At 36.5% G+C, this 24,831-nt stretch overlaps 2 protein-coding genes across 3 annotated transcripts; both read right to left on the bottom strand.

The window, feature by feature from the left end:
* Window positions 1-4,708: 4,708 nt before the first annotated feature.
* On the bottom strand, window positions 4,709-5,971 carry LOC133293275 (probable carboxylesterase 8). The gene has a single exon (XM_061491815.1). The coding sequence runs from the start codon at window positions 5,867-5,869 to the stop codon at window positions 4,856-4,858; it is 1,014 nt and encodes a 337-aa protein (XP_061347799.1). The 5' UTR covers window positions 5,870-5,971; the 3' UTR covers window positions 4,709-4,855.
* A 4,611-nt stretch (window positions 5,972-10,582) lies between these two features.
* Window positions 10,583-13,955, bottom strand: LOC133292512 (receptor-like serine/threonine-protein kinase At2g45590). 2 transcript variants are annotated; one of them, XM_061490934.1, is made up of 2 exons: window positions 12,705-13,955; window positions 10,583-12,605 (listed from the first exon to the last, which is right to left on the bottom strand). In XM_061490934.1, exons 1-2 carry the CDS (start codon window positions 13,893-13,895, stop codon window positions 11,859-11,861), a joined length of 1,938 nt encoding a protein of 645 aa, XP_061346918.1. In that variant the 5' UTR covers window positions 13,896-13,955; the 3' UTR covers window positions 10,583-11,858. The 2 variants fall into 2 exon arrangements, with proteins under 2 accessions (XP_061346918.1, XP_061346912.1); XM_061490928.1 differs by having other exon boundaries at window positions 10,583-13,955.
* Between the last annotated feature and the right edge of the window lie 10,876 nt (window positions 13,956-24,831).

Here is a 24,831-nt window from a genome sequence, read left to right as displayed (position 1 = left end):
ATAGCCAAATGTCATGGAAGAATGCGCTAACACGCGCTATCATGAAGAAATTTTTCTTCGAAGAGCGTGCTAAAGCTCACTCCAGGGCGCTTTAGCAAGTTCTGGTAGAGAGACATGAGGTTTTAGCATGCTAATCAGCGCTTTAGTGCGCTAACATGGTCCAAATTCAGGCCCAAACTTTAGAATTCACTTAGGGCATTGACTTTACACCTATAAAAGGGAAATTTCAACACCAACTATGGAGCTTTTGACAATTCCGACTTTGGAATCCTAACTTGGTCATAGAATCGCATCTTTTATGCTTTGGAGCATCGGGAGCAGGTTGAATTCAAGAACATGCTGGGAGTTTTGAGGATTCATCAAGCCATTATACCAATGCAATTTGGGGAATTTTCATTACTTTCTCTTGTTTTTGATTTTGCTATGCTAGGCTAGATTTGTATGTAGTTAGGCATAGATGGAACCCAATTGAATTCTTATGTTATTGAATTAAATTATCTCTGTAATTTTCCCTTTTTATAATTCCATGAATTTGTCTATGTTTAATGCTTTCTATGAGTTTGCTCCTTGTAGATTGATTTAGGGGAGTTGTATAACAATATTGAGAATCCTAGCAGAAAAATATATATGAAGAAATCAGAATTAAAAAAGGCGAATGGATGTCATAAGTAGAGCCTGAGACTGAGAAATTGAGAATGAAGAAAGAAAGCCGAGAATTTGAGAGAGGAAAGAGCGAGACAAAAGGAACTATGGTGTTTGGCAAAGCTACTTAAAATTTATTATTTAGCATATTAACTGACCGTGGTTAAAAATTCATGGTTAAAAGTCGTTTTTCTTGTAGTGAATAGAGATGTTGGTGCATGAACCTTGTTTGACAAATTCATCGTAATCCTTGTGATCTAGGAATTGACATAGGACAATTATGCAATTTTTAGATTCTTGAATTTGATGCATATTTTCTTGAGAAATAACTGGGGAACTAGGGTTCTTTCAAGATTACATAGAATTAGGGTAACAAGGGATTGAGCCTTAATTAATTTAAAGGAATTGATTGGTATTATATTAAGGGTGGTTACTTAACTGTTTAATTCATAGCATAAGGATGAAATTGGGGGAAATCGAAACCCTAGTACGCTTTTCTTGATTGTCAAAAAAATTCTTTTAATTGCTTTTTTTTTTTTTTTTTTGATAACATTAATTGCTTGTTTTAAATTTTGAATTCTTATGCTTTTGATCAATTTTAGTTTTAAATTCAAAGTTTCTTATAGTTGTTTGTCCAAATAAAGCGCAAATAGTGAACTAGTGCTTGAACTTTAATCCTCGTGAGAACGATCTCGTACTCAAGTACACTTTTATTACTTTTATGACCGGTACACTTGCCGAAGTCGCAATAATTATATACCAATATACCCCTGTTTAACCATATTGATCGTCATTTACTTGAATAACCGGGTCAGTTACTCGAGTAAATAAGGGCAGTAAGCAACTGAGCAATTGAAATTTGAATCCACAAATAGTTTTTATTCAAACCAAATTCTAATATCTTGTACATATATTAATGGACTTGGGATAAGTTTTTGCAGGTTCAAAACAATTGAGAGTAGTCTTTATTCAATTCTTTAAACCCTAAAATGATGTAAACTTCGAAAGAGCATAACTTTTAGCTCGGTTGTCCGAATAAGAGTTCTTTGTTTTTGCGTAACTTTTTGAGATCTAAGCAATGACAAATCCCTGTTGGTCAAATTTTTTTCCAAAAACAATGCTTGCTTGATGGGTTTTTGGAATGACAAGGTAAATGGACACAAATCTTTAAAAGCAATGTCACATGAACATAAATATGTATATTAAATTTAGTTTAGTAAATTTAGTTTAGGATATAGAGAGCTTGTATGGAGATTATCCATAATTGTTTTAAACCCTCGAAAGCATATATGAAGTCTAAATACGTGTGTGTGTGCGTGCGCGCGCGCATGATATAGTAATGAGACACCTTGAATTGAATGGGGACTTTCCTCAATTGTAAAAGACCCACAAACACTCATCACAAGTCCATTTATACATGTACAAGACATTAGAACTTGGTTTGAATAAAAAATATTCGTGAATCCAAATTTCTGTTGCTCACTACCGTATTTACTTTAGTAACTAGCCTTTGTTACTCGAGTAAGTCATTTACTTAGTAATTGCCTAGTTACTCGAGTAAATGGCGGTCAACAAGGTCGAATAAGGGTAGATTAGAGTATAGTTTTCATAAAAGGTTAAAAAATTTAAATAGTTTAAAAACAGGGGCAAAGGAGGAATAGTTTTTAAAATTAGGGACAAAAGGGGAAAAGTAGTAATATTTAAGCTCGTGTAATAGCTTAAATATCGAGACTATACCTATTTCCACGATAGCATGAATGCAATAACTTTGAGCTCAGTTTAAGGTATTTTATCTCCAGAATTAAGCTTGGACCTCTTCACCAAAGTTGTATATATGCTTCTTAGCTTTTTAAAATACTAAAGAATGTTCAAATCTATGGTGTGTAGCACAAGATATGGGTGAAAATGTAAACTATGTTCTATTGTGATGAATGACTAGCGTGTGGATCATGGTAAATTGTTGAGGTGTTCAACCATGACGGTGCTCTCAACTCTAGACACCTTAATAACATTATTGTTTATATGAGTTAAGTAGCTTGAGCCGGTAGTTTGAGCATGAAGGATGAAAGGAAGAGGATGAATAGATATAACGAAAGGTAGAGCTTGTTGGTGTCCTATTGGTGCATAGGGCATTCACAATTTGATTTTATGAATATGAAGTCTGGGCAACAAATGTAACTGCGAGATCTATAAATTAACGGAGGTTAAAGAATTTAGAAGGGTATAAGGGTGTGTTTGCTACAGGAGAAATTTTTTGGTGACCGGGAATCATGATTAATGGGAATTCAGTAGAAATTGAGTTTACTTGGAATCTTACGAAAGAGGTGTTTGGTTCGCCAAAATATTACCGAGAATATTGGGTAAAAATTACTGATTTCATATTTGGTTTAGAACGAAATATGACTTGGAATATGATGTTATTTTACAAAAATAACCCCAAACTATTTTTACTTTTGTAATTGATAGATTGGGTCTAAATTTTTATGTGTATTGGGGTATTTTTGTCTCAAAATTTATTGTTGTACTTTCCCTTTTGCTTGGTATTCTGATTGGTATTCTGAATTACCATATTATTTTTGGTAATCTGAATAGTGACTTTTCTTTATAAATCAAATTACCGGTAAGGTAATCCTTGGATATCCGGAAATCGTAATTTATTCCTTCTACCAAACGTGGTAATTACATTTACCAAAGAAGGATTACCGGTAATCCTCTTCAAAAACTTCAAACAAACACCCCCTAAGAGTATCGGCATTGAAAAATATAGAGATGAAGTAGAATATTTCTATTCTAATATGATACATATAATTGAATGCTTTTGATTTCATTTATTTTGTTGGAACGTGTAGCTCATGGTTTTTCTTCTAGACAAGGAGTTTCATATTTTCTCGCACTTTAAAAAAGAAAACTTCTCCATTAGCAATATTGATTGATCAATTAGATTTATGTTATGGATATTTTATAGGGATGGACAAAATAAATCCTAATTAAGCTATTATGATTGGTCTAGTGACGAGAGATTTAAACAATTTGCATAAGATTTAAAACTCGGTGTCATCATTGTATACACAAAATAAAACTATAAACCTTAGTTAAATAATTGGGACTATAATTCTATTGACACAATTAACACCTTCACATAGCATGCTTTGTCTCTTTCTTTTCTTTTGTTTTTCCTTCACATGACATGCTTGTTTATTTTTTATCCATCAATTTATTAATTACGTTCAATGTTGCTTTTATTATGATCTTTAATCCTAAATGTATTTTTTGTTAAATGAGAACGTGTCAAACTCGGTATAATATTGGAAAAGGATTAATATAAGGTACAAGTCAACAAAATAATTTTAAATATAGTGAACAAATATAATAAAATGAACGTAGACTTATAAATATAGACTAAAAGCTTAGTTAAATCTCAACATATAGAGAGAATTTTCAGCCTAAAAGAAAGAAAGTAGATCGGATCCTAAGCAAGGCAATCACCCTATTGTCATGTAGAATTTGTCAAACGTTGTATTACGAAATTTACATAGTTAGATAGACTTTCAATATCAATAAATTATATGAACACTGCTAATTCCTCTCATCAAATCACCATGCGGGCATTGCGAATAAAAAAAGACCTCTTCTAGGAGTTGACAGTTGACACACAAAACAAATCAGAACCTCTAAAACTAAGCAATATATATCTTTGCAATTTTCCCCACATTCCCACTCAATAACACATGCTTCTGTAATTAACAATTAAGCAGTTTACCAGATTTTGTTGTCAAATCTCAATTGAAGAAACCACCTCACAGTATGTATGTGCACAAGGTTAATTATTATTATTATTATTTTGGGAAAACTTAATTCAGAGTTCGAGCGGGTTTCGGATTAGGAAGACTTTAAACACCTTCCAAAATGGTATCGGGGAGGATCGAAGACATTCTCTCACACTTACCTATTCAGCTGTTATGCACCAATTAAACTATCATTATCAATTTATTGGAATCTATAATAAAAAATATTCAGAATTCATAAATTCAAATGATAAGCTAATACAACCCAAAGAGAAATACACATCCACAAATCAGAAAACAACAATTAAATGTTCAAAAAATATATGGAAATTTGTCCCTTCTGTTTGCAATTAATAACATTGCAATATCAAAAAATTTATTTTCTTATTTAAGCAAAATTTTAAAAAAAAGTAGCCTCACCCAGAGAGTCACATAGCGGCGGAGTGTACAAATTTCTTGACGTTCTCACCCAACGTGAGTGCCTTTCCTTTGTCAAAGAGCTCCACAGCATGAAATCCATCATCAACGAAATGTGTCTCCACGTGCACCCCACGTGCCTCCAAAATCTTACCCAACTCCTTCTGCTTGTCGGACAATGGATCTCCACCGTAGCCGTTGATGAAACACTTCGGCAGCCGTCCGATCTTCGCTCCGTGGACCCCTTCAGACACCTTCGGATTGCAATACTCGTGATCGCGATCCGCCCCCTCCGGCAAACACAACGACCACATGAGATCGTTCGCCGGCAACGGTAATATATGATCGTTGACCAGACGGAGCTCCGATTTTGACCTCTCGGCCCCACCGAAATAGGGAATGTTCATCATTATCCCTATGATCTTCATCGGAGAGAGATCCAGGTCGAGCGAACGTAGACCCGCGAAGTAGACGATATTTCCTCCCGCGCTGCTTCCCATTAAGAAGCACTTTGAGAAGTCAGCGTGGTCCCTCATCCACGGGTCGGATCGGGTCGGGTCAAGGGCCTGGTTTCGGACCCAGTTGATTGCGTCCATGGCGTCGTCGTACGCCGCCGGGAGACGATGCTCCGGCGAGAGGCGGTAGTCGACGGAGACGATGATGGCGGGGATGTTCGAGGCGAGGGCGTTGCAGGATTCGTGGAAGATGAGGGAGGAAGGGTGGTAGAGGATGAAGCCGCCGCCGTGGAAGTAGATCACGACGGGGAGCTTGGTGGCGGAGGAAGGCGGAGGGTGGGGGAGGAAGAGGCGGATGGAGGTTTTGGTTTCGGCGTTGAGGGGAATGTCCTTGGAGAGAGCGAGTTGCGGCGGCGAGTTGGGATCTCCGGCGGCGGCGGCAGCGGGGGATGGTGGCACGGTGGGGACGATGTAGTTTCGGGTGAGGGAACCGTCTGGGTTGAGTTTGATTTTGAGGAATTCGTAAGGGTCTATGGTGGAGGTTTCGGTGGAAGGGGGTTGTGCCGCCATTGTTGTTAAAAGAGAGGTTTGAATCTGAAAAAGAGAGAAAGAGATTGAAAGTGAAATCGTGAGTGAAAAGAGGTACTGAATGTGATGTGATGTAATGTAACTGTTATTTTATTGTGGTCACGAATAGGTTTCATGGTTACGCTAACATTTAGCCATGCATATTTGCATGCATTTTTTTTGGCCACAAAAAACTTGTGGTGATTACTAAGGTTCTTAATATTAATTTAATAACTATTAAATTATTATTTATATAAAATGGGAAATATTATAAAGAAATTAGCTTAATCAGTGTATGATGATGAGTCCAATTTTGATATTAACAATAGATTATACTTAAAGTATGCGTACGTACTGTATTTTTTTGGGATCATGATCCTTAATTAAGATTTTTAGCTATATTATAAATTACTTATATATATATATATATATATATATATATATATATATATAATGTGATAGCAAGAATTGAATTTAAGTTTTTTATGGTAAATACTTCGAGTGAAATTAATTCTTACTTGAATGTGAGCTTAATTAACCCTGATATAAAGTGTTTTTGATTCGTTTTAAACTCATGTCTTAAAGATAAAGGTGATTGACATTTAACTTAATCTGTTGAGATTTTGACAAAAATTGTTGTATTTAGATTTTGGAATGGTTGGTTGATATTCATTATGAGAAAATTTTGAATCGTCGTAATTCAAAAAAGAAAAGAAAAGAAACTCGAAGCTTCCACATCAAACGGCATCAATTTTGTAGTTAGATGTTATTGCCATATACTACAACGTCATAAACGCTGCATATAAAGATCCCAATGTGTTGTTATCAAAAAAAAAAAAAAAAGATCCCAATGTGTTGTTGAATGAATCAAAGGGGTGATTTCGTCTTATAAGCATAAATAAATAAATAAAAGAGGGAATTCTCGAACAAATAGTGTAAACCAACTTGTGCTAAGGGCTCGTTTGGATGATTTTTTTTCTTCAAAAGATATTTTTTTTATTGAAAAAAAACATGTTTTATGTTTAATTCGTTTCGATGTCTACTTTTAAAAAAAAAACAGAAATCACAAAAAAAAGCCAAAAATTTACTTTTATCAGAAGTTAAAAATTTTAATTTCTAAAAAAAACAGAAGTTAAAAGCCAAATATTTTTTTCAAAAACTAAATATTTTTATAAAAATATAAATAGCTTTAATTTTTGTAAAAAATACTTCTAAAATAAGGAAGAAATAAAAATTACTTTTTTGATAAGGCGAAACAAACGGCCTCTAAGTCTAGGGAAAGAAATTTGGGTATCATGTGATTTTTAATTTTTTTTTAATTTTTAATTTTGAGAGGTTGGAAGCAGTCCTTGCCAGTTTCGAGTTTATGAATAAAATGTAATATTTTTATAATTATCAGTAAAAACAAAAAATAAAAAACACAATAGTTTCTTAAACCAAACAGAATTTGTGTGTCACTAGGTGAGGGTTTGAGAGAGAGAAAAAAGGGATGAGAGAGCTGGTCATAAGCAATATCTTTAGCCTAATGTCAAGTAGAATTTTAAAGAATTTTGCTAAATTTTGATAATAATGTTGATTATAATCTTCGTACCGGCTCAAGTTTTTAAATTAAAAATTTAAGTATAATATTGATGAGAAATATATTTTTCATAATGCGTGAGACAATTTTTGTCTACATATACAAAAAATGAGTGAGATCCTTTTTTCTTTTTCTCTATTCTTCTCTTTTTAATGAGTTTCATTCACTTCTTTACGTGTTTGTCTCATACAATATTCATTCCCCAATGTTCATTTAAAAAATTTGATCACCGAGCAAACTAGCCTTTTCCTTCCCAAATCAAATGCTTGCATCTCCACTTTCATGAGTATGGACCTTAGAAAATGCATATACAGGATTAATGGGCCTTAGAAATTATTTGGACAAGGGATTGAGTACAAATGGAAGAATGTTTTTTAGGCTTGGGTATACCCAGCCTGTTAGAACCCCTGACTAGAATACTCAATTTCTACCTATGATTCAGGTACTTGGAAGTTGCCTATGTTCTTAAATCTTTCTTAACTTCAATAATTTTCTTTAACTTGGAAGATGACATGTGGTGAAAATTTTGGGCTTCCATCAAAATTGTCATCAATTATTTCCAAACATTCATCGTATACCAGGCTTTGCTTCTTTGCACAACATTCATCGTATCTTGGACTCCATATGAAATTTGTATTTCTGTATCTTATCTTTCCAACGTCATTAAATCACTCATTAGCAACCTCTGTAGCTTAAGAAGTGCTTGTTTTATTGCAGCAAAGGTCAGAAAATGCGCAAATTTACTATTGATTTATAATTAAACTTTTTTCAAATTTCTCATTGATATTCTATGAATGGAGTACATAAAAATGCAAATTGAGTTGGATACTAAATCACTAGCCAGCCTCTGTTTAGCCTCGTCCTGTGGACCCTCACCAAAGCACAAAACGTTCACGATCTTTTTGTTCAATGTCCAACTACATCTTCACGAGCATAAACCCAATACTTCAAACACGAATCAGATAAAACTAATCAAAACGAGTTAGCCTGGCCATATGGGTTTAGGCTGATGAAAATCAATGTCACAATTTTTTATTTTTTATTTAAAAACAAAACCTTATAAACACAAGTATTCCTTTCTTTCTTTCTTTTTTTGAATATATCACCAGTTCATTTATTACCGTTTCGATCATTGTTAGACCACTCTCCCAAAATCATTTTCTTTGTTCCCTTTAGTTAAGGAAACATGCTCTTTAAACACAAATATTTCTTACTACGAATAAACTCCGATTGAAAGTTCATTGATAGCCATCATGGTTTGATACATGATCCATCAAATTTCAAATCCTAGCGCATTTATGAATGTGCAGTGCAACCACTAATACATCACCTGCACATGGACCACTTCCGTATCTATTTATTTCACACACCAACCAAACGCCAAACTGTATAATGCAAATTTAAACTTCTCAAAGTATCTCTCCATATATATATACAAGTATTTCATATCGTGATGCCACCAAGGCACCAACCACTGTAGATATAGATTTGACGCAAAAGATAAAGAACAACCAACTCATCACACATTTCACTAGATTAAAAAAAAAAAAAAAAACTCACACTTACACCGTCATGGCAATTATCACCCCTCATCCAAGTCCTTTCGTTTTCGTTACCTTCTATTTTTTACTACTCCTGAGTCCTGGTTCTTGCACTACGAGGCTACATTACTATTGTTTTTCGTTCCTCATAACCAATTAAACTGGACTAGAGTGCAACACCACTAATGAATTCCAATACTGGTCCAGAGCCATCTCGATACCCTACTCTTTTTGTTTGAAAATATTCCAATCGGTTCATTGCTTCGCAACTAATTGGATTCGGGGCGGGTCAAGAATTAAGGCTTTAAACCCCTCCCAAAAGTGGTATTGGAAAGATTCGAACACATGCTCTCACCCCCACCTGCTTAATTCCCATGCGCCAACTGAATTACCATCATTTGGTCGATACCTTACTCTTAGAACAGAATGTTATAGAAGCTTAATTCGTTTAGTAGACAGAACACACCTACTTTCAATTTCTAGAAGTACTTAAACGTATGATTCAAGGTTGTAGAAAGTTAAGCATGTCAACGAGAGAGATGGCTGAAAGAACATGAACATGGGATTTTCTAAGGTCCTCAGTTCTGAGATAACTAGGCATTAGTATTACACTATTACCCCTCAGATGGGTTGCTAACACCTCCCTCGCCATGATTACAAATGTACTGTTACTGCCTAGGATTCGCATTGGCTCTCTACATGGCAAAAGTACATTGGCTCCTCAAAACGGGCAACCGAAGATGAACGAAAAGTCAGAATTTATTATGTCTTTACCTGTCACTACTCCCACCATTTTCATTCCGTATTATATCAATGAATGCTCTCGCTTTGTTAACATGGTTTTGTTGAAAAAGCAAAGTACAAGCGAAATTCCAGGATTGAAATCAGACTGATAACTAAACGGACATTAATCATCATGTAACAATAAGAATGGATATTTACAATGTCCAACAACATCAGTCAGAAATTCAAGAAGGCTGCACGGGTAACAGATTGTTATGAGGTCAATGATTTCAAGTCTTAAACATGAATAATTAGAAGCATAAACAAGATTGCATCTTTCACTCCAACTTACCTTTAAAATAACATTAAATTTAGAGACAGTATTCCCGATTTTATTTTATTTTTTATTTTTTTTGCAGGGGATGAGGTCGTTTATAACGCCATTCCTGCTTTTGTTTTCATTTGTTCAAAGGAAGATATATTCCACAAATAAATGCCTCAGCAAGACGAGAAATTAAAAAATTGAAAAGTGAGACCGATTCTTCAACTGATAAAACTAAGCTAAAAGAATGCTAATAACACACTTTCCTTTAACAGAAAAATATTTCTTCACTGCACATAAATTATCTACATTTATTTTCAAAATGATGTAATTTTGAGATTGAAATATTAAAAAATTATAATTATCAATACTATAATAACTCTGAAATAAATTAAAATTACAAAAATACCATAATTTTCGCCTCAAAATGACATCGTATTGGACTTACAATTACAGCAGATAACTTATCAATAACTGTAAAAAAAGTGAACACTTCCTTTTAAACATACAATTATTAGGGAAAATCCATGCTAATCCTAACCTAAGCTCACTATTTAAATGATAGAGAATATTAAAAAAAAAAATAATAAATAAAAGATTGCTAGCATTTCTGTTAAACAAACTGAGATATTACCAATCACAGAGACAGCCACTCTTTCCATATTATGGCGAGTGCACAAATAAATTTAATTTCGGTAGGAAACCCAACCTACCCCAATTTTTTCTAATTACAGTACAGCAATAAATTATTGGAATTTGAAAGTCTCCTGCCTTACTCTGAGTCCTTAAATCACAAGTCACCAAATGTATGAGAGAGAGAGAGAGAGAGAGAGAGAGAGAGAGAGCAGCCAATTCAGAAATAGAATTACCACATCCAAACCTTCCCCAAACTTTAGACAACAAGTAGATCTGTAATGTAGGATAAAGGAAACGGGAAGAAAATGCTATGGACGTACTGAAATTGACATTAAAAAAGAAAATGGCAATTGCGTGCTTCTAATAAAGAGCCAGCTATTCTTAATTTATCATTTGATTTGGTTTTTCATGGATAATTAGCAAATAGCCTTTGTATAAAAGTTGTGTTTCTATATTTGTTTCAAGGGGTTAAAGTTTATGAGTGAAAGGCTCTTCGTAGGTCCGAGCACTGATGATAAAATGATGTTATCCCTCTCTCATTTCCAGGGACAGTGGAGTCTCCACTTAGTTCACAGTAACATCATAATTACTTGTAAAGGACAAAAAAGGGGCCAGGCCAAGATATGTTGTTCCCTTCAACTGAAACTCATACTACTAAGTACTAACAATGGCACAATGTGAATATAACTTTAAAAAGTTAGAACCAAAAAAAAAAAAAGATAGATAGATAAATCTTCCTTGGGTACTTTGCAGCCTACTAAGGTCGTGAAAATCTTATTCTCACAGTTACATCAGAAGGCACTAACCAAATATATTCGTCGAAAGAGGGGCTAAATAGCTTCAAAAGTAAAAGAAATGTTCCCTCAACTTTAAAAGACCCGGAATTTCCTGAAATTCAACAACTTGTGGTGGCAAAGACACGTAATTCGTGCTGGAATCATGCACTCAAAAAGTTCTTTCAGATTAAAAAGTAAGAACCAGGTCAGAATAAACAGTCCTATGAAGGGGAAACTAAAAAAAGCACAAAAAGGGAAGAAATGGATTTATGCAAGGCTTGTAACTCAATATTTTTTTTACTTTTTTTTCCTGCATTAGTTTCTACAAATGGTGAAGAAAATTAGAATCGACCTACAACAATACACTCTCAGATGTTAATGATAATGACAAGAAGAACCAATCACTCAGGAAAACTCACCGAGCCTTCTTTCGGGACTTGAACAGGAAATTAGAGGGCGGTGATGGTGAGAACTCAAAGGGCAAGTGCGGTAGCTCAGCTTCACCAGAAAGCATGCCCACAATCTCTTTCATGGAAGGCCTCTTCCCTGGCGATCTCTGCAAACACAACAAGGCAATGGTGATGCAGAGCAGTGCTTGCTCCTTATCCAATGAATGAATAGAAGGGTCAACAAGATCCAAAAGCCTCCCATTGTGAGCAAGTTGACGAGCCCAGGAAATGAGATTGGCCCTCTCAAATTCAGAAATTGGCGAGGCTGTTACTTGAAGGGGTCTTCTACCAGCAACCAAAACCAAAAGCAGAACCCCAAAACTATACACATCACACTTCTCAGATAGCTGGCCACCACCACCATACTCAGGAGCAATGTAACACACAGTTCCTCTCATACTTGGGGTGCTGCTGATTCCACCACTCTTGGGTATATCCCTATCTCCATTAACCCAATCCTGGCTATTCCTCCTTCCATTCCCATTCCTAATCTCACCACTCAAACCATCCAACCACCAATCAATGCTCCCTCTGCTACTCTTACTCTTCCTCTTCTTCTTCTGCTCCCGCACAATCTCATCTTTCTGCCACCAAGATTCCCCACCACAATCAAGGCTCCTCTTTTTCTTCTTACTCTTCTTTGAAAGCTCCTCACAGAACTCCTCCTTCCACCACTCCCTCGGCTTCCGATTCTTCTTAACCTTAACCTTAACCTTGTCTTCATCAAGAGAAGCCCACCAATCCAACCTCTTCCTCTGCTTCTTCTTGGGCTCAACCTCCACCTTAGGTGGTGTCCCACCTTCAACCCCAACCCCAACTCCACTATTCCTTGCAGAGCCAGGGGAAGAAGAAGATTCAACCCATTCACTCTTGGGTCTCTCCTTCTTTATCTCACTCCCAATCCACTCCATCACATAATCCTTCACCCTCCCAGATTCAGACCCTCCACCACTCTCTTGCTTCCACCACCAATCCCTCCCAGAACCACCACCACCCTTCTTCCTATGATTCCCACTATCAATACTCAACTTATCAAAACACCCATCAGACACAACACTCAATTTATCAACCCCAACCATCTCCGGCGGCGACGTCACCGCCCCAACCCCAATCTCCGGCGAAGCATCCGAATCCAAAACCCTCACCGTACAACTCTCCGGCGACAAACCAGCAGTAGTACCATTCGTCACAACACTCTCCACCTCCTCCAAAACCGAACCCCGATCTTCAATCCCACAATCCTCAACCTCCATCTCCTCCTCATCTTTCTTCTTCTCCTCCACCATTCCCATTCCACAATCCTCTACAACAGTCTTCACCCTCGCAAGACCAAAATCCCCAATCTTCGCCTTGAAATCCCGATCCAGCAAAACATTACTCGGCTTTATGTCACCGTGAATCACCGGCGGGTCACACTGGTGATGAAGATACTCAAGCCCCTTCGAAACCGAAACGGCGACGTCGAAGCGTTTTCCCCATTGCATCAACTCAGGGCACCTCCGGTCCAAAAGCGCGTCCTGGAGACTCCGGTTCGGCATGAGCTCGTAAACCAGAACCAGCTTTCGACCGGTCCGGTCCGATGAAAACCCCAATAGCGAGAGTATAAAAGGTGAACGCATGTTCGAACAGAGTGAAAGCTCGTTGTGAAACTCTCTCTCTCCTTGAAGCGAGCCCGGTGAGTCCATAACCTTAAGTGCCACGCTCTCTCCGGATTGTAGTGTCGCCTTGTGAACCGAACCGAACCCTCCGTGACCTAGCTTCGTCGACGGGGAGAACGAGTTCGTGGCGCGGCGGAGCTCGGTGTAGGAGAATCGCCGGTGGTTGAGCTCGAAGGGTGCGGTGCGGTTGTACGAGAGCTTCCGGTAGAGGAAGATCGTTAGCGAGATTATCAAGGCAAGGAGGATAAGCGCCGCTGCGATGACTCCGGCGAGGATTATTTGGTGGTGGTGGTTGTGGTGGCGGTGAGCGGCGGAGAGAGGCGATAGCGGCGGACGAGATGGCATTTTTGTAATAATGAGATTGAAATGTTAACCATTCAGAGAGAGAGAGAGAGAGAGAGTAGAGAGTGTATTGACTAGCAGTGAGCAGTAATAATATCCTACTTGTTTTTTATTTAGCCAACCAATATTCTAATAGATAAATAAATAATTGATGCGATGCTTTTAATAAAATAAAATAACATTATCTGAAGATTCTCTTTACTTTTCATTTCGTAGGGTAATTATTGACTAATAGCAACCTATTTATTGATACAGGTTTTGATGTTTTTTCTTTTTATTTCTTGGATTAGTTTGACTTTTTAAAAGTTTGACATAATTTGACAACTTATGTTAAGACATATTTTTCTAAATTCTAACAAGGCTTTTGAATAAATCAACATATCTGAATAGTCCAAACTCTGTGAAAGTGCAATAAATGGTAAATGTGAGTTCTATATAACTTTTTTTTCTTTTAAATTCATTTTTCTTCTCGGATTACAAGTTAGTTATGATCTAAAAGTAAATAAACGTAGTAAAAATAGCAATGTTATAAAATCGGTTGAATTAAATATATATTTTAAAATATAATAAATACAAATTAGAATAATTATAGCTTAATACATATAATTGGTTTAGTAATGAATGTTATTAAGTTATAATTCACATGGTCTATATTTAAATTTCATTTGGTGGTATTTTTCAAGCATTATGTCCCAAAATCTACAAAAAAAAAAATTAAAAAAAATCAATGCCGATTTAATATTGATTGACCCTGGTTCAAGACCAATTCATCGATTTTATACCAAATCAAATATATAACTGGTTCAATACAAGAACCGAATCGGCTGAAGGTCCAATTTATGAGTCAACCAATCGGACAGGTTGAGAATATTGGAAAATAGGTTACATCAAAAAAGATATAATGATCAAAATTTAAATATGAAAGTTAAATTTATGAGAAATTCTAAATAATTCAATATAATTAAAATTAGTAATGTAATTACGTTAATAAAACATAGTAGTGAAAAAATATAAAATAAATGGGAAAAAATATTTCTTAATAAATTACAAATATTCTCTATAAAAGGTAATGTTGTTCGAGGCAAGAGTATTTACATAATTTTCTACATTCATAAAAACTTCAACATAAAGTCTTGTTTAAACGAACTCCCAAGGGTAGTTCAGTTGGCATCTGAGCTCCCAAGGGATTGCTTGGTGCAGGGATTAAACCCTGCTTCAAATAGTTTCTTAGAAAATCTTTGGGGGCCAGAGGATAAATCAAAAAATCTTCAGTTGGGGGATTAGTCTCGTCCTTTCTCCGATTGCGAAGCTTAGTGCACCCACTGTTACAATGAGGGGCTAGCCCAAACTAGCCGTACCCCGAGGGTATGATGCCCGGAGAAGGTTGAATGGAGATACCTCCTGGCAATGTACCAAAAAAAAAAAAAACAGTCTTGTTTAAACGAAATTAAATGTGTTACTTAAACCAATTCTTTTTGAAAAAAAAAAAAAATAGTGTTGAATTGCAAGTACCCGTGAGTGGGGAGTGTTCATTTTGATGATTGAAGCAAAGTCAACAAGAAAAACCCATTGAAGAGCGAGTAAATCTCGTTGGGTGTGTAAAACACGCGCGAGGGAAGTGCTCGTGGCGAGTCTCCCCTAATATCACGTGCCTCAAGCATTGAACGTTTCACTGCCACTGCCATTTGCCACGTTAGTGAACCCCACTTCGTGTGTAAGTAAGATGGGAAGGGAATAAAATATTCATTAACAAAATCCCATTGTTCACTAATCAGTTTAACTCAGTACCTTTTTTTATGGCTGTTGAGTAAAATTGTTTTTGAAACCTCAGAATCAATTCTTAACGTCTTTGATTCTACTAGACAAATTTTTTTTTTTGTGAAAAAAATAAAGGTCCAATCAAATTTGGTTTGAAGAAAAATGAGATTTTCTTGTTTCTACGAGGAATTAGTATAGTGTTCAAAACGCAATCCTTAAAAGCTGAAAGCAATGCGCATAGTTGAGTCTCAAGGACTCAGTTTCAGGTCAGATAAAGGGTTGACATTTAAGCATGCTGTTCATATACCACTACTTTTCTATATCTTTTAACTTTCCCTCGGGGTAAAAGTAAATATTAAGTTATCTAATATCTATATATATTTATAGATAAATTTAATAATATAACAAATAATAATATTTTTATGTAAGTAGAGTAACAAAGAATTGTGTTGACCATAAAGTTCACTGGTAACAACCCAAATATGATGTCCGCTTTATAATTGTTACATCACCATTGACCTGACCAAATTCTGAAATAAAAAAGGTAAGTTCATTCAACATAAAAGTGAGCCCACAGTTTTATACTTGTAATGCAAGTTATCTAATCTTACTTTCCATTGAAGTTACCCATGTTACTTTATATGTTGATACCTTTTGTTTATGAGCATTGAAATGCATGATGGCTTGATATGACAAATTAGTCTTGCTTAGGTGCTCTCATAATAGCATTGCATTTTCCCTTTGAGTAATGTTATCACAAATGAAGTTATTTACAAATTCACAAACTGTCACACTTGGCAGCCATCACGTGGCAATAAAAAACTTCCGTGTGAGTCTATGAGGAAAAAATCTAGCATATTACTGATGTATGTACACCAAATTAATCAGAACGCGTCATGTCATATGCTTGTGTATTGGAGAGAAAAAAAAAATTATTTTTATATTTACATTATGGATTTTATAAGAGTTATATTGTAGGAAAAATGATTTTGTAATGTTATATAAATTCGTTTTGCGTGCCGTAATTTTTTCTTTTTCTTTTTTCTTCAAAAAGTGTGGGCCCCACAAAATATTGTGTGTAGGAAAGTTTGTTGTGTCATATTAAATGACAAATGCAAATCCCTTACACTATATATTACTGAAAGTATATAATATAAATACCAATTTCACACCCACTGATTGGTACTATCAGTGTTGTTAAACCCGATCCGGGCATTGATCCTGTGAAATACTGGGTCACTGATCGGACCGGTTGACCCGAATATATATAGATATATAAAAATATATATAAATATGAATATATAAATTTAATTATATTTCCTATATCTAAAATGAATTAAACAAGATTCACTAAATAAGCTCAAAAACATGAAGCATAAATAAATAAAAATACATGCTATTACTCTATCAATTTAAATTGCAACTCAGAATCCCCATAAACATGCCTCTCAATGACATTGAACTCATATTTTTCAAATTCAACCACATTAAAATGACATATTTCACATTCTCTAATTTATTATTCCACAAATTGCTTCGGTATTGGAAACTAAGAGGTCATTGTAGAAGAGTATACAACCAAATAAAATTACAAAAAGTTTTTAAAATGAATTTTACATTTTTTTATAAGATGAAACAACTTTGATTTTTTTTTTAGAAAATGCATAACCCGATCGGGTCACCAGTTTTGTCCGGGTTTGACCGGATCGATGCATGACCGATTCAATGCTTGACCCGAACCAGTTTGATGACCGGTTCACCGAGTCCCGGGTCGATCCAGTCGGGTCTGACCGAGTTTTACAACAGTGGGTACTACGGTAATACCCAAGATGCTCTTGTCTATGAGATACTTTCCTCTATGAAAATATCATTATCAATTTATCATTATCCCTTTTCCAGAATAATGTTTTGGCTTTTCAGAAAATGGTAAAAGCTAGGATAGTATTTGTTAGCTGATGAATGAAAGTGTCAGATTATATAAAATTTAGAAATATTAACTATTTTTGGAGTCTTTTTATGGGAGAGATATAATATAATTATTGAAGGCTCATCACTTATTAATTTAAGTTTTTATATTGAAATGATTACTTTACATGTTATAAAAGCTGATGTCGTGGGTTATACTCTCCAACGTGACACTTTGCATAAGATAGATGTTGAGGGAATTGTTTGAGAGACCGACATCTTACCTTGACAAGACACATTGCGACGTCCAAGTTATATTGAACCATGGTGCTTGGATTGGTAAGGAAAAGACCCTCACCAATGGTGAAGCCAGGAATTTATACGAGGGGTGGCAAAATTAAAAGTGGTTACTCCTCCGTAGTCCCCCTATGCCTCTCCAGCACTCTCTGAGAGCCAATATTTTTCACATCAACAAGAGCTTCAAGCCTCTCCAAATCAATGCTATCTAATTTGGGTCCACATTTTTTAATTTGAGAATAAAAGTATGTTCTACAGTAGTGGTGAAAATTTTCTCAATTCCCATTTGGGAAAACACTTCCCTACAAGCAGATAGAACAAAAGATCACAAAACCATAAAAAAGAACCACTATCTCATTGAAACTCAAACTAGCAAAACTAAATGAAACATTTTTGGGTTTTTTTTTTATTTCAACACGTAAAAGTATATATAGTAGTGAGAATATAAACCGGAAGACTGAAGAGAAATTGTAACCAAGACAACCATGGCGGCAACAACATCAGTAGCAGTTTTACTACCACATGACAACATCCCCAAGTGAATCTAAATAACATTAACCATAGAAAACATCAAGAAAAAGGAACCCATGATAGATCTAATGGTGGATCCCAACATTCCACACCTAAGACTAAGAGCCTTGATATTGATGTGTGCCCTGAAAACCTCATCTACATACTTGCTATTGAGCAAGTTGAGCGCAAACTTCAACCTTTGCACCACCAACGAAGAGAAGAGGAAGAAGTTGGAGGAGACAATCTCAAATTTTTTCAAGTTTTAGGGGGCACCCTAGCCCCCCATAAATCCGCACATGTCCCTCGTGCAAGAGCTATTTAAATTTGAATATTGCACAAACTCATTTTTTATCCTACCTTGTGTTGAATGCTCATTTAAAAAAATGGAGATAGTGAGAATAAAATATTCATGATCCTGTGATCATCTTGGCTTTAATATCATAATAAACAATCATTTTATCCAAAAGTTCAAGCTGATAAATAATAATTTTCCTTTGTGAATCAAGAATTTGGCTTGGTTAGTTCTTTTGATCATACTCTAATGATCTAACAAAGATGACATCAGTATAAAAGTGCCTAAAGATCTAAATAAATGTTCAAATTACTGACATATCGTTTTTGCTAATGTTAATTGACCTAAAAGCTGCCTTACTAATCACTAACACCTTAGGACATTTCCATCTAGAAAATATCCTCTATATTAACCACACACATTGCATATGATTTAATATTTTAAATTTAAATGAAACATTTCAAATTTCTTTAAATAATATAATGTATTTGGAATATGGATATTGCGTTGTGTATGGTTCTAAAAAGACGAAACATTTCCCAACGTGGACATTAAATAACGTTCCATCAATAGCAAAATTGCCTTTAAACATTTTGACTCTAGTGGATTAGAGTTCTAAACCCAGTGTCCTTAAAAACGGGTGTAGCTTGAAGAATGTTGGGACAAGTATAAGATGAATGGAACTAACACTTGATTCCAAATCACATTAATATCAAAGGGCGTCGTGGCAGTTGCACAAAGACAGCCTTTGACTTCTTGTAAACTTCGTAGAAGGAATCTAAAGTGTATCCGAATACAACAAAAAAAAACAAGAGAGAGAGATGGTAGGGTGTTGCTTTTTACAAGTTACGACTTACGAGATCAAGTTCGAGGGCCAAAGCATAAAACAATAAAGAAGCCGAAGATAATTAATAGGGTGTGACTTTTTGTTGTTGTTGTTGTGAAAACATATAATATTGTTTACTTTTCAGAGAGAAAAATGTACGGTTTTTTTTTTTTTTGGTAGTAAGAAAACTCATTATTCTATATACATATAGATTCTCGATCTTATACAAAAAATAAAATTTATAATTTTGTTTGCGACATGATAATGCTATTAATAATTTAAAAAATTGAAATATATCATGTGAGTCCTACCTTTCTTTTGGCACTGGTTAGACACAAAAAGTAGAAGCCCATGGTTGTCGGGGGGTAGGGGCTGACCCGTGAGAGCGATATTTCCAAGGCCTAACTGATCATTATGTTCAACACTTTACTTTATATTTTGAGAAAATATTATTTTTGGTCCCTAACAAAAAATACGGTCTCCACTTTAGTCCTTTATAAAAATAAATTAGTCAGTTAGTCCCTAATAAATTCAAAGTAGACCCATTTTAGTCCCTTTGAGGGATTAATATGAGTTTTTTTTGAATTTGTAAGGGCACGATTTTAACTAAATGAGTCCACTTTGAATTTGTTAGGGACTAACTGACTAATTTATTTTTGTAAGGGACTAAAATGGAGACCTTATTTTTTGTTAGGGACTAAAAAAGGTATTTATTCTTATATTTTTATAAAATCAAGGGAGAGATAAAATCAAATTAAGATAGGAAGAATTATATTATTTTTTAGTGATCTAAATATATCAAGTTATATTTATCTCATTTTATATTATAAAAATAATTTTTTTACAGATAAAAAAGAGAAGTGGGTCCCACCACTCTTTTTTTCTCTTTTCTCTTACCTGTGAGTTTCACTTGTAATTTTATTTCTACAACGCGAAGTAACTATTTTCTTACAACATAAGAAAAATATTTCCCAATATATCATTATCATACGACTTAAATTATTTTATAGTTTTACTTATAATTGAATAATATATCTTATATGTTCTCAAATATTTAATAATGAATAATTAATGTACAAAATACAAATCATATCAATATATCAAACTAAAAATAAAAATAAAATGACTAAAGAAGGTTGAATAAGATATCTCTAGATTATAAAAAAAAAACGGACAATTTATTGAAAGGGCAAATGAATTTGAACGTGAAAATATTGCTTTAAGAGATTGCCTGTGATAAGGAATACTTCAGCTCCGGGAGAATATCTTTCGTATTATAATGTATTGAAAATTTGGTGCATTCCTCACTTATTTTTGTGACACGTGTCTTAGTTTATATCAAGTAATTTTCTCTCCTAATTTAAAATAAATTATTTATTATTGATATGACAAAAGTAAAATACGTGTCACAATATAAGTGAAAGATGCACTGAATTTACGGTGTATATGTAGAACCAAATTTTTTTTCCAGCTCCACGTGTGCAGGGACTTATGCAATGGCCTAACAGCTGGATCATGTATTGCCGTGACACAGATGGCAAAGCCTACATGTTAATTAAAAATAGGATATTCTTATTATTAGATTCAACTAATATTCAATGATGAAGTAATAGTAGAAAAAATTGATAATAGAAATATCTCACCTGTATTAATTAATATGTCAGATAATAAAATATATTTATTTTTAAATTAAGTAAGTAAAAATATATTTAATTTTAAGAAACTTCTCCAAAACCTTCTTAAAATATTGCTTAAAAGGAAATTTAAAATAAAGCATGCACCCACAATTAAGTGTTAGATCATATGTAAATTTATGTAAAGTAAAATATTTCATATAACTCTATATGTGATTGAGTTATTCTTGATGTTATGGATATATATCATATCCTAAATACCTTCCTAAGAAACCATTAAAGGATACTACTCAATTATCCTAACAATATAAAACAGCAAGGCTGTTAAAGATAGAGTCTCTATCCCACAGAAAGGAAGTTGAATCCTACTACAACTAGGAGATCTACACAAGCCCAAGAGGTAATCCTTATAAATAAGAGGTTAAAGACCTCAGGTACACAACTTTTGACCTATTTACTATTGCTGCCAACACTGTGCACACATCCACGTCTTGGCTATAAGCCTATTGCTTGTGCGCAGTGATTGGGATACTGGCTATAAGCCAATCTGTGTACCTATCTCTAGGGTATCTCTGAGCGCATACCATACGGTATAGCAATACGGTTCTCTAGGACTTAACATTGGCGCCGTCTGTGGGAAACGAAAAAATTTGACTCCCATCCATGATGAACATGCGCGGTATAGCACAAAGCCACTGATTGCAGGCTAACTCGTGCACCCTGAAATTGCTGAAACCACATATATATAAGGAGCAAACCCTATCCAAGAAACTCTAGAATGGAGCTCCAAGCAGATGACGATTTGACAGAGATTCTCGTCATCGCAATTCAAATTTAAAGCTAGGCCACAACCTTGACTCCAGCTCAGCCCAGTAAAGGGATTCAAATTTATTGGCTCGGCCTCGGCCTTGAGCTCAGCTCAGTGAAGGGCTTCAATTTTAATAGCTCGGCCTTCGCCTTGAGCTCCAACTCAGCCCAGTGAAGGGCTTCAAATTTATTAGCTTGACCTCGGCCATGAGCTCAGCTCAGTGAAGGGTTTCAACTTTAATAGCTCGCCCTCAGCCTTGAGCTCCAACTCAGCCTAGTGAAGGGCTTCAAATTTATTAGCTTGACCTCGGCCTTGAGCTCAGCCCAAAGAAGGGCTTCAAGTTTAAAAGCTCGGCATTAGCCTTGAGCTTCAATTCAGTCCAATTAAGGGCTTCAAATTTATTAGCTCGGCCTCAGTCTTGAGCTTCAATTCAGTCCAATTAAGGGCTTCAAATTTATTAGCTCGGCCTTGGCCTTGAGCTCAGCCAAAAGAAGGGCTTCAAGTTTAAAAGCTCAGCATTAGCCTTGAGCTTCAACTCAGCCCAACTAAGGGCTTCAAATTTATTAGCTCGACCTCAGTCTTGAGTTCAGCCCAAAGAAGGGCTTCAAGTTTAAAAGCTCGGCATTAGCCTTGAGCTTCAACTCAGCCCAATTAAGGACTTCAAATTTATTAGCTCGGCCTCAGCCTTGAACTCAGCCCAGTGAAGGGCTTCAACTATAATAGCTCGGCCTCAGCCTTGAGCTCTAACTCAGCCCAACCAAGAGCTTCAAATTTATTAGCTCGGCCTCGGTCTTGAGCTCAGCCCAGTGAAGAGCTTCAACTTTAATAGCTCGGTCTCGGCCTCGGCCTCGAGCTCCAACCCAGCCCAGTGAAGGGCTTTAAGCCTGAAAGCTCGGCATCAGCCTTGAGCTCCAACTTAGCCCAACGAAGGGCTTCAAGTTTAATAGCTCAGCATCGGCCTTAAGCTCCAACTCAGCCCAGTGAAAGGCTTCAAATTTATTAGCTCGGCCTCGGCCTTGAGCTCAGCCCAAAGAAGGGCTTCAAGTTTAAAAGCTCGGCATTAGCCTTGAGCTTCAACTCATCCCAATTAAGGGCTTCAAATTTATTAGCTCGGCCTCGGCCTTGGTGAAGGGCTTCAACTTCAATAGATCGACCTCAGCCTTGAGCTCCAACTCAGCTTAGTGAAGGGCTTCAAATTTATTAGCTCGACCTCGGCCTGGAGTTCAGCCCAGTGAAGGGCTTTAAATTTATTAGCTTGGCCTCGGCCTCGAGCTCAGCCCAAAGAAGGGCTTCAAGTTTAAAAGCTTAGCATCAGTCCGGAGCTCAACTCAGCTCAACTAAGGGCTTCTAATTTATTAGCTCGGCCTCGGCCTTGAGCTTAGCCCAACGAAGGGTTTCAAGATTAAAAGCTCAGCATCAACCCTGAGCTTCAACTCAGCCTAACTAAGGGCTTCTAATTTATTTGCTCGGCCTCGGTCTTGAGCTCAGCCCAGTGAAGAGCTTCAACTTTAATAGCTCGGTCTCGGCCTCGGCCTCGAGCTCCAACACAGCCCAGTGAAGGGCTTCAACTTTAATAGCTCAGCCTCGGCCTTGAGCTCCAATTCAGCCCCCAATGAAGGGCTTTAAGCCTGAAAGCTCGGCATCAGCCTTGAGCTCCAACTCAGCCCAACGAAGGGCTTCAAGTTTAATAGCTCGGCCTTAAGCTCCAACTCAGCCCAGTGAAGGGCTTCAAATTTATTAGCTCGGCCTCGGCCTTGAGCTCAGCCCAAAGAAGGGCTTCAAGGTTAAAAGCTCGACATTAGCCTTGAGCTTCAACTCATCCCAATTAAGGGCTTCAAATTTATTACCTCGGCCTCGGCCTTGAGCTCAGCCCAGTGAAGGGCTTCAACTTTAATAGCTCGACCTCAGCCTTGAGCTCCAACTCATCCTAGTGAAGGGCTTCAAATTTATTAGCTCGGCCTCGGCCTTGAGCTCAGCCCAGTGAAGGGCTTCAACTTTAATAGCTCAGCCTCAGCCTTGAGCTCCAACTCAGCCCAGTGAAGGGCTTTAAATTTATTAGCTTGGCCTCGGCCTCGAGCTCAGCCCAAAGAAGGGCTTCAAGTTTAAAAGCTCAGCATCAGTCTGGAGCTCAACTCAGCCTAACTAAGGGTTTCTAATTTATTAGCTCGGCCTCGGCCTTGAGCTTAGCCCAACGAAGGGTTTCAAGATTAAAAGCTCGGCATCAGCCCTGAGCTTCAACTCAGCCTAACTAAGGGCTTCTAATTTATTTGCTCGGCCTCGGCTTTGAGCTCAGCCCAACGAAGGGCTTCAAAATTAAAGTTCGGCCTCAGCCGTGAGCTTCAACTCAGCCCAGTGTAGGGCTTCAAGTTTAATAGCTCGGCCTCGACCCTGAGCTTCAACTCAGCCCAACTAAGGGCTTCTAATTTATTAGCTCGGCCTCGGCCTTGAGCTTAGCCCAACGAAGGGCTTCAAAATTAAAGCTCGTCCTCAGCCTTGAGCTTCAACTCAGCCCAGTGAAGGGCTTCATGATTATCAACTCAGCCCAATGTAGGGCTTCAAGTTTAATAGCTCGGCCTCGGTCTTGAGCTCCAACTCAATCCAGTGAAGTGCTTCAAGATTAAAGCTCGGCCTTTTCCTTGATCTCTGCCCAACCAAGGGCTTCAAGATTAAAGTTTGACCTCGGCGTTGAGCTTCAACTCAGTCTTAGTCATAGCTTCAGGCTTCGAGATAAAAATGAACACGGAATTGGAGAGATGTGATCGTAGCAAAAGGATCACACCCCAATCCGCGATAAAAATGAAGACGGAATTGGAGAGATGTGATTCTAGCAAAAGGATCACACCCCGATCCGAAAAAGAAAGAAAGAAGAAAGATGGAATTGGAGAGATGTGATTCTATCAAAAAGG

The sequence above is a fragment of the Gastrolobium bilobum genome, unplaced genomic scaffold (genome assembly GCF_033153095.1).
Source record: "Gastrolobium bilobum isolate Gb01-03AN ecotype WA unplaced genomic scaffold, APGP_CSIRO_Gbil_v1 utg909, whole genome shotgun sequence".
Lineage (NCBI taxonomy): Eukaryota > Viridiplantae > Streptophyta > Magnoliopsida > Fabales > Fabaceae > Gastrolobium > Gastrolobium bilobum.
This window is presented reverse-complemented; position numbering and strand designations above follow the sequence as displayed.

Excerpts from the sequence above, each read along its gene's own strand:
- LOC133293275 (XM_061491815.1), bottom strand. The coding sequence starts at position 5,869 with ATGGCGGCACAACCCCCTTCCACCGAAACCTCCACCATAGACCCTTAC.
- LOC133292512 (XM_061490928.1), bottom strand. The coding sequence starts at position 13,895 with ATGCCATCTCGTCCGCCGCTATCGCCTCTCTCCGCCGCTCACCGCCAC.